At 45.1% G+C, this 10,017-nt stretch overlaps 1 protein-coding gene across 1 annotated transcript; it reads left to right on the top strand.

The window, feature by feature from the left end:
* Window positions 1-2,879: 2,879 nt before the first annotated feature.
* cldn12 (claudin 12) lies at window positions 2,880-4,306 on the top strand. Its single transcript, XM_033016550.1, has 2 exons — window positions 2,880-2,933; window positions 3,335-4,306. Exon 2 carries the CDS (start codon window positions 3,364-3,366, stop codon window positions 4,228-4,230), a length of 867 nt encoding a protein of 288 aa, XP_032872441.1. The 5' UTR covers window positions 2,880-2,933; window positions 3,335-3,363; the 3' UTR covers window positions 4,231-4,306.
* The last annotated feature ends 5,711 nt before the right edge of the window (window positions 4,307-10,017 follow it).

Below are 10,017 nucleotides of genomic sequence, written 5' to 3'. Positions count from 1 at the left end.
CGGCCTGATGTTATCAATATTTAATTGAAATCATTAATAAAGTAAATAACTAGATACCGGTCTAATCCGTATCTACGGGATTGGACAGGCTAGATGCAGGAAGAATGTTCCCGATGTTGGGGGAGTCCAGAACCAGGGTCCCAGTTTTACAGTCTACCGTGGGAACTCTTTAATTACAGCGGGCAGGCAACTCCCTTCAGTTTCCCAGGGGGTCGGGACGGGACTGGAGTTGGGAGGGAAAGGTGGGGGAGTCGAGGGAGAGGAGGGGGAGACAGATGGGGGTGTCTTCATTTACTGGCGGTGGGTGTCTGTCACTGAAACAGGCAGGTGAGATTTCACATCCACCTTGTGTGTGCCTCTCTCTCTCTCTCTCTCTCTCTCTCTCTCTCTCTCTCTCTCTCGCTCTCTCTCTCTCTCTCTCTCTCTCTCTCTCTCTCTCTCTCTCTCTCTCTTTCGCTCTCTCTCTCTCTCTCTCTCTCCATCCCTCCCTCTCACACAGGCATGACTGGAGGAACACCGCGGGCAGCATCTACGGAGGGAAATGGACAGGCGACCCTTTCTTTAGGCTGCCTTATCTCCCTCCCCTCCCCCCAACTCCCACCCACACACACGAATGCTGGAGAAACTCAGCGGGTGCAGCAGCATCTATGGAACGAAGGAAATAGGCAACGTTTCGGCTCGAAACGTTTCTCCAGCATTATTGTGTACCTTCGATTTTCCAGCATCTGCAGTTCCTTCTTAAACACAAATGCACCGAGTTCCTCCAGCACTTCGTGTTTTGCTCAGTATTCCAGCATCCGCTGTCTCCTGCGTCTCCAATAAAACAAAACTACTGTCAAAAGGGTGAAGAATAGGGGCAGAGATAGATACATTCCTGATTAGTGCGGCTGTCAGGAGGTTATGGGGAAAAGGCAAGAGAATGTGGTTGAGAGGGAGTGCCCATCTGTTACTATTAATTGGACAGTTCGGTCTGTGAAACGCAACACGCCAGCCCCGACATCCAGCCCGGTGGTCAGTCCTTTGAAGATAGACACCAGTTGCTTGGAGCAACTCAGCGGGACAGGCAGCATCTCTGGAGAGAAGGAACGGGTGGCGTTTCGGGTCGAGAGCCTTCTTCAGACTGAAAGTTTCACCTCTCAGTAGATAATAAAATAAGACAATCATCACGGTCAATGTGAGACACAGTCTTTATTCCTATTTGACAAAATAAAAAGACGACTTCTTGCACATATTGAGAGAAGGTGCATCACACCAAACAACATTTGTCTAAATAAAAACCAGATTATTCTTCAGCTCATTAAAGAGCTCGGGTGAAAAAAAACAATATAGTGTGTGAAAAAAAGTAACATCATTTGTACCACGTGATTAACAACACTACAGTCCACGATGTTCATTCAAGATTAACGGGAAAGATCGGGAGACGGACAAGTCACTCGCACAAATAACAGAAATGCCGTGTACCGTGGGAACTCTTTATCTACCCCCCGTTATATCGTGCGGAACTCGTGCTGGACCACGACCACTTCACTCGGGTGACTGGGCCTCTTATATAGCCAACGAACTGGCCTCAACTACCTTCTGTGGCAGATAATTCCAGAGATTCACCACTCTCTGTGTGAAAAATGTTTTTCTCATCTCGGTCCTAAAAGATTTACCCCTTATCCTTAAACTGTGACCCATTGTTCTTGTCTTCCCCAACATCTGGAACAATCTTCCTGCATCTAGCCTGTCCAACCCCTTAAGAATTTTGTACGTTTCTATAAGATCCGCCCTCAATCTTCTAAATTCTAGCGAGTACAAGCTGAGTCTATCCAGTCTTTCTCCATATGAAAGTCCTGACATCCCAGGAATCAGTCTGGTGAACCTTCTCTGTACTCCCTCTATGGCAAGAATGTCTTTGAGCATTGGGCATTGTGACATCACACGATGGAACGTTCACCAGGGGCTGGGGCTCCTGCAAAGGCATATGTAAATGGATCCATTCCGATTGGACATCTGTGAACATCGGGCAGTGATCTGTCTCTGTCTGTCTGTCTGTCTGTCTGTCTGTCTGTCTGTCTGTCTGTCTGTCTGTCTGTCTGTCTGTCTGTCTGTCTGTCTGTCTGTCTGTCTATCTATCTGTCTGTCTGTCTGTCTGTCTATCTATCTGTCTGTCTGTCTGTCTATCTATCTCTCCCCCCTCCTCCTCCCCCTCCTCCCCCTCTCTTCTTTCCCCCCGCTTCTCCCCCCCCCCCTTTCTCTCCCTCTTTTCTCCCCCCCATCTTATAACACTTCCACTCGAGCTTCGGCCCCCAGCCCCGCCCATAACCTCGTCCTCTCTCCCAAAGATCTATAGCTCAGCTATGATCTTTGCTCTCTCCCACTCCTTCTCCCTCTTTTTATTCCTTCTCTCCCCTCTCCCCATCCTCTCTCCCTCCTCACTCCCTCCCTCCCTCAATTTTATTATCTCACCCTCCTTCCACACCCTCCTCAATCCCCCTCTCCCCTCCCCTCATTCCTCCCTCCCTCCTCTCCCTCAACCCTCATTTTCTCCCCACTCTCCCTCCCTCATCCTCACCTCCTCCACCTCTCATTTTACTCCCTCAACTCATCCCCCCCCTCACTCATTTTACTCCCCCCAAGTCCTCTCTCCCTCTCCTTCCTTCTCTCCCTCTATCCCCTTCGCTTCTTCCTTCTCTCCCTCCATCCTTCCTTCTCTCCTCCTCCTGTCCCCCTCTGAGCCAATGGCGGCCGCGGTCCGGGGTGACGGACAGGGGTGGAAGCCAATGGGAGCGGGGTGGGGGGGGGGGACGGGGCAACCCCCCGAACGGCCAATCAGGGAGAGGGGATGGGTGCGTGAAGGAGCAGAGAGCCAATGGGAGGCGGCGTGAGGGGCGGGGCCAGTGGCGACGACCGGATAGAGAGAAGGCTGGAGATTGAGGAGGGAGAGAGAGGTGAATGAGGGAGAGAGAGAGAGAGAAGGGGGAGGGAGGGAGGGGGAGAGAGAGGGAGGGTGATGCCATTCCCATTCAGCCGTCTAATCCTTTCTCCCCCTCTCAACCCTCTCTCTCCCTGCTCTACCACCCCTCCCCCTCTCAACCCTCTATCTCTCCCCCCCTCCTCTCTCCCCCTCTCTTCTCCCCCACCCTCTCTACCCCCCTCCTCTCTCTCCCCTTACCTCTCTATCCCCTCTCCCCCTCCTCTCTTCCTCCTCCCCCCTCTCTCCCTCTATCTCCCCCCCCCCTCCTCTCTCTCCCCCTCTCTTCTCCCCCACCCTCTCTACCCCCCTCCTCTCTCTCTTCTTACCTCTCTATCCCCTCTCCCTCTCTCTCCCTCCCCCCTCTCTCCACCCCAGGCCGCTGCGTGTGTTGGTGCCGGGGGTCGATGTCTTGCCCCCGTGTCCAGCTGACCCCCGTCCTCTCGTTGCTGGGGGGCCTGGTCAGCCTGTCCACGCTGCTGGCGTCCACCCTCAGCCCGAGCTGGCGTTCGCAGCGCCTGGCGTCCGGCGGCCGCACCCAGGCCAACCTGACCGTGACGGACGGGCTGTGGGAGCGCTGCGTGCGTGTGGAGTCGGGCTCGGACCGCTGCATCTACCGCGACGTCCAGTGGTACCGGACCGTCGACCAACTGGACATCCGCCTCCTCCAGCTGGGGCTGCCGCTGTCGCTCGGTGTGGGGACGATCGCTCTCTTCTTGACCGCGTTGGGAGTCTGTCAGACCGCCTGCACGTCCAGTACTCCGGGCTCCGGTATCACCCACTGCTCCGTGAACTCCGCTGGCTGCTTCCTCATCTCCGGAGTCCTCTACCTCCTCTCCTGCGCCCTCTGCCTCTCCCCCACCCTCTACCTCCTCTTCCACACTCGACGGCTCAACCAGAGATTCGGCCCCGACTGGACTAGTGGTATCGGGGTGCTGCTGGCCCTGGGGTCAGCGGCCGGTCTGCTGGGCTGCGCTGGGCTCCAGACGCTGTGGTACTGCCTGTGCCGGGGGTCAGGTGGGGACGGGCAGCTGTGGCAGCCGCTGCTGGGGCCGCAAGGGACCCCCATCTACCTGGGCCCCCCCCCCCCTCTCCTGCTCCAATACCTCCCGACGATCCAGGCTCTCCACCCTGGAGATCGACATTCCCATCATCAGGCATCAGGCTTGCTAGTGGGAAGAAAGGGAGAGGGAGGTGGAGGTGAGGGGGAGAGAGGGAGGGGGAGGGGGGAGATGGAGGGGAGGTGGAGGGGGGAGAGTAGAGGGGCGAGGTGATCCAGACTGTCCACCCTAGAGATCGATATTCCCATCATCGGGCTTGCTAGTGAGGGTGAGAGGGAGGGGGAGAGAGAGTGTAGGGGAGAGAGAGAGGGGGGGGGGGGGGAGAGAGTGTAGGGGAGAGAGGTAAGGGATAGAGGGAAGGAAGGTGGGAGGAGGGGAGGGGGAGGGAGAGATTGAGGGGAAGCTAGTATGAGGTTTACAGGTGACAGCGCACACGATGGGCTGAAGGGCCTGTTTCCCTGCTGTATCTCTAAACGAAACCTACAATACCTCGAGCTCGTTTCATAAACCCACTTTTTGTGTGGAAAAAGTTGCCCCTCAGGTTCCTGTTAAATCGTTTCCCCTTCACCTTGAACCTATGACCTCTGGACCTCGATTCCCCTACTCTGGGCAAGAGACTCTGTGCGTCTACCAGATCTATTCCCCATTGGTTATTTTGTACAGTGTTTAAATCTGCTCTCCTCTCCCACCCCCTGCTTGCAGCCCAGTGTTACTTGGGATGGGAGGGGGGGGGGGGGGGGGGGGTAAAGTGCCAATGTTTTTCCTCACTGACAATGCTTGGAGTTAGGGGAGAGGATGTCAGTGTGTCTCCGCTAGAGATGTGAATATTCCATACGCTGTTGACATTGATGTACCCTAGTCCCACAAGATGACGACATGTTTTATTAGCAGTCGCAAACTTTCTAGCTCCGCTGAAAAAAATCGCGATTTTTCGCGTTAAACTCGGGTCTGGAGGTCGGGACCGTTTTTAAAAACTTACCGGAGTCTCATGTCGCGGTGCTGATGACGTCATCAGTAAGCGCCGTGAATTTAACGGAGGGAAAACACGTCTCCAGGTCAGAGCCCACAGAGGAAAGTCACAAAACTCCTGCTGAAGACTCAGGAACACCAAGAAACTGCAAAACTGACCTCTGGAGTGGTCTCTGGAATGGCTACACGATCTAAGACTGAGATGACCACAAAAGAGAAAACCGAAATGGAGGAGTTAAAGAACTCGGTAAGAGATTTGAAAAATGATTTGAAAGCTGGAAACTTAAATTTGATGGAAAACATGCAATCCATTAATGCCGGTAATGAAAAAATACTTGAGGGCATTGGGGCTCTGCAAAAAAAAGTTGATGATGTGCAAGAAGAATTAACGGAGAAAATTAAGACGGTGGCAGAAGAGTCCACAAAGATGTTTGAGACTGTGCATGAAACTGTTTCTGCAAATGTAACTGCAGTGAAAGATATGAAAGCTGTTGTGGAAGAGATGGCTGGAGAGATGCAGACGATGAAGTCAGAAATAGACAGCCTCAAGAGCCAACTTACAAAGGTTGCTGATAAATATGTGACCTAGAAGCTCGCTCAAGACGTCAAAATATACGAATACGTGGAGTAAAAGAGGGAGCTGAGGGGGACAATGCTTGTGAGTTCACTGCCAATCTAATCAAACACGTACTCAATCTACCTGAGGCACCTGTAATTGAAGTAGCACATCGACTACCCAGAGTTAAACCAAGATCTCAAGGAGAACATGCCTACCCAAGACAGATCATAATCAAACTTCGGGATATCCCAACAATGGAAGCGCTGATGAAAAAGATCAAATACGGAGAGAACATGATGTACAGAAATGATTCTATTAAACTCCTACGGGACTACCCTCACGAGATTGTTCTGAAGAGAAGAAAGTTCTCACAGACCAGAGAAGCTCTTTACGAGGTCAAGGGTGTCAGATGTGGAGTGTATTATCCGGCCAGAATGCGTATTACTTTCATGGGAATCTCAAAAACATTTATTAACTCGGTGGAATCTCTTAAATACGCTCAAGAAATCGTGGCCAAGGCAGCAACAACTGAAGATTGATCACCAAGACGTCATAAACAAATTAATTTGCTTATTCCCCCAACAAGAATATTACAAGAAAAGTGAAATAAGCGAACAACTCCAATCTTTAAAAATTACTACACGCAACAGATTTTCCACGCGACGTGTCTAGACATTATTATCTCGCCTTGAACATTGCGGAATCTAACTCAAGGACATTCTGTGCTCAAATGAGGAAAGACTGATAACATGGGAGTGAATCTGCTGAGCTGAGAGCGAAAAACATCACATGGCTTATATAGTTTTACAAAATATTGAGAATTAATAATAATTAATAATTAACAATACTAATATAGAAATAGCAACTGAAACTGATAAAAATGTGTTGCCTGCTTTATAACGCAGACAACCGTAATCACATATGTTCCGCAGCTCGAGTGGGGAGGGGAGGAGACTCGGGCACCTGGCACAATTCCAGGAGCCTGACTTCGGTTAACCCTTTCAGCGAACAACTCACTTTTAACAATACTAAAACCATTTACAAATAGTTAAGAGATAAAGATTGAGGAATATATGTAACTTAATACATGATTAAATTTGATAAGTCGAAATGAAACATATATATATATATACTGCAACTGGGTGAAATAGAACTTATTTGGAAACGGTACCGACCCCCTAGGGTTTGGGTAATAAAGGCAGCGGGGCTAACCTTTTAACATCTACGCCGGAAGCGATATAGATGTCGTACCCCACAGACGAGTGGGTCACTCACTACGGTGTCCGAAACTCAGACACCGTAAATTTATTTGATATACTTTTTTTTTTATTATCACAATATGTCACATCTATGTGTTTTCTTTTCAAGGACAATCGCAGAGGGGAACTACCAAGGAAGTCTATATTATAAATGCTCCCAAAATAACCAGAGTCCTGAGGTATGAATGCACCATAATAAATAAGGTCATCAAAATAGGTAGAAATGTATGACGACAATCAAAAGAAAATGGGAGGAATCACACTATGCAGTTGGAATATAAGGGGTATTAATGAACCTATTAAAAGGGGCAAGATACTAGCTCAGTTGAAATCATACAACACGGATATTTCGTTTCTACAGGAAACGCATCTTAAACATCAAGATCAGACGAGACTGAGGGCGAACTGGATAGGCCAAACATTTCACTCTTCATTTACTTCCAAATCTAGAGGTACCGCTATCATTATTCGTAAAGGAATTCCATTTAAATCAAAGAATATTATTTCAGATAAGGAAGGGAGATACCTTATAGTAGCAGGAGAGATCAATAATACGCCAATTACGTTGGTAAACATATATGCGCCCAATTTTGATAACCCTCAATTTTTTAATAAAATTCTGAATATAATTGCAGAATTTAATTATCAAAATGTTATAATTGGAGGAGACTTTAACTGTGTTTTAGACCCTTATCTAGATAAATCGATGCAAAAACAAAAAGGTAATATGAAATCTAAAACCAGTGAACTTTTACATACATATATGGAAAACACAAATATAGTAGATGTGTGGAGGATTGCAAACCCGACGGGAAGGGATTATTCGTTTTATTCAACGGTGCATAAAACATACTCACGAATAGACTATTTTCTTGTGGATACAAAATTAATTCCGCACACTATGAACCCTAAATACCACACTAATGCGATCTCAGACCACTCCCCGTTAACTTTTGTTTTAAAACTAGAAGGAATGTCTATGAATAAATCGTTCTGGAGGTTTAACTCGCAAATTTTAAAAGACCCACAAGGGAGTATATATCTAAAAAAACAGATGGACCTATTTTTGAGATAAATGATACACCAGATATATCCCCCACGCTATTATGGGAATCCTTCAAAGCATTTATTAGAGGAGTCATTATTTCATTTCAAGCTTATCAAAATAAAAAGAATAAGAATGAACAAAGACATTTAGAAGAACAAATAAAACAATTAGATACAGATAATGCTAAAGATCCAACTATGGATAAACATAATAAAATCCTATTATTGAAATTCAAGCTAAATAAATTACTGTCAGAGAAAGTTATAACATTATTTCAAATCACAAAACAAGAACACTTCGAATTCGGGGATAAACCCCACAAACTTTTAGCACGCCAACTGAAAAAACAGGAAAAAGAGAATGCAATATTAAAGATTAAATCAGATAGAGGGGAATTATTAACATTACCCAAGGATATCAATAAAAGATTTGCTCAATTTTACCAGAATCTATACACATCTAAAACGTTAATAGACAATAATAAAATTTCAGAATTTCTAGATAACTGTAACCTACCACAATTAGAACTGAGGGAACAAGAGGAACTGGGAGCACAAATTACGTCTAAGGAGATAGAAGACACAATAAAAACACTAAAGAATGGAAAAACACCAGGACCAGATGGATTCAGTAATGAATTTTATAAATCTTTTTATGACATAGTTACTCCACGATTACAGAAAATGTATACATATGCTTTTGAGGAGCAAAGCTTACCTGAAACACTAGCAGAATCAACGATCATATTAATACTTAAAAAAGATAAAAATATAGAAGAACCAGGTTCATATAGAGCTATTGCTTTGTTAAATACGGATCAAAAAATAATAGCGAAAACACTAGCCAGTAGACTAAGCAGGTATGTTAGTAGACTAATAAATGAGGATCAAACAGGATTTATACCTAAGAGACATTCATTCAATAACTTGAGACGTTTGCTTAACATAATGCACTCACATAAATCTCATGACCAAGAGTTATCTATCATCTCACTGGACGCAGAAAAAAGCGTTTGATCAAGTAGTATGGGATTATATGATTAAAGTATTGCAAAAATTCCAATTGGGAGAGAACTTCATTGCATGGATAAAACTATTATATAACAAACCTACGGCTAGAATACTAACTAATAATATATTATCCTCGAAATTTGAACTATCAAGGGGCAATAGACAAGGTTGTTCATTATCTCCGCTGTTATTTGCTTTGGTAATTGAACCCCTTGCTGAAAAAATAAGAACACACCTGGATATTTACGGTTATAATACAAAATATTCAAATAACAAAATATCCCTATATGCCGATGATGTACTACTGTACATCACAAAACCACAAATTAGTATACCGAATATATTAAATTTAATTGAGGACTTTGGATCCTTTTCAGGATATAGAATAAATTGGAACAAAAGTGAAATTATGTCGATAAAACCAAAAGATTCAACACATCTCAGGAAATTCCCCTTTAAAATAGCTACAGAAAAATTCAAATATTTGGGAATTGAAATTACTAGAAATTACCAGGATATGTTTAAAGCCAATTATAATCCCCTACTTAAGAAATTAAATAATTTGATTAAATTCTGGAAAACACTTCCGATGTCCTTAATAGGCAGAATAAACGCTATAAAAATGATTTTCTTACCACAAATTCTATACCTATTTCAATCAATACCTATATATCTCCCAAAAAAGTTTTTCAAAAAATTGGACTCAGACATTACAAATTTCATATGGGATTATAAACCCCATAGAATACAAAGAACACACCTTAATAAACGAAAAGAGTGGGGGGGTCTAGCGCTCCCTAACTTTATGTATTATAATTGGGCAGTAAATATTAAAAATATGATTCACCTGCTGGACAATTCTGCCCAGCAGGCGGACTGGATTGTAATGGAAAAAGGGGATTGCTCCCCGAGTAATATAGGAGCGATTATCCTCTCACCAATAAATCTGAATAATAAAAATTATAATAAAAACCCAATTATACATAGCACAATTAGAACATGGAAACAAATAAAACAGAATCTAAAATTAAGAAACCTATCTCTCTCAATACTGTGAGATTCAAAATCAATCACAAACTCTTCAGAGACAAAATCAAAGAAACAAGTTTTCCTTTATTACATTTCTGCGCAGAAAAGGGTGTCCCTCCTCTATCA

This window comes from Amblyraja radiata, unplaced genomic scaffold (genome assembly GCF_010909765.2).
Source record: "Amblyraja radiata isolate CabotCenter1 unplaced genomic scaffold, sAmbRad1.1.pri scaffold_1140_ctg1, whole genome shotgun sequence".
Lineage (NCBI taxonomy): Eukaryota > Metazoa > Chordata > Chondrichthyes > Rajiformes > Rajidae > Amblyraja > Amblyraja radiata.
The sequence above is the reverse complement of the archived record's forward strand: the minus strand, read 5'-3'. Positions and strand labels throughout refer to the sequence as shown.

Coding starts and splice junctions, on each gene's coding strand:
- cldn12 (XM_033016550.1), top strand. CDS start 3,364: ATGTCTTGCCCCCGTGTCCAGCTGACCCCCGTCCTCTCGTTGCTGGGG.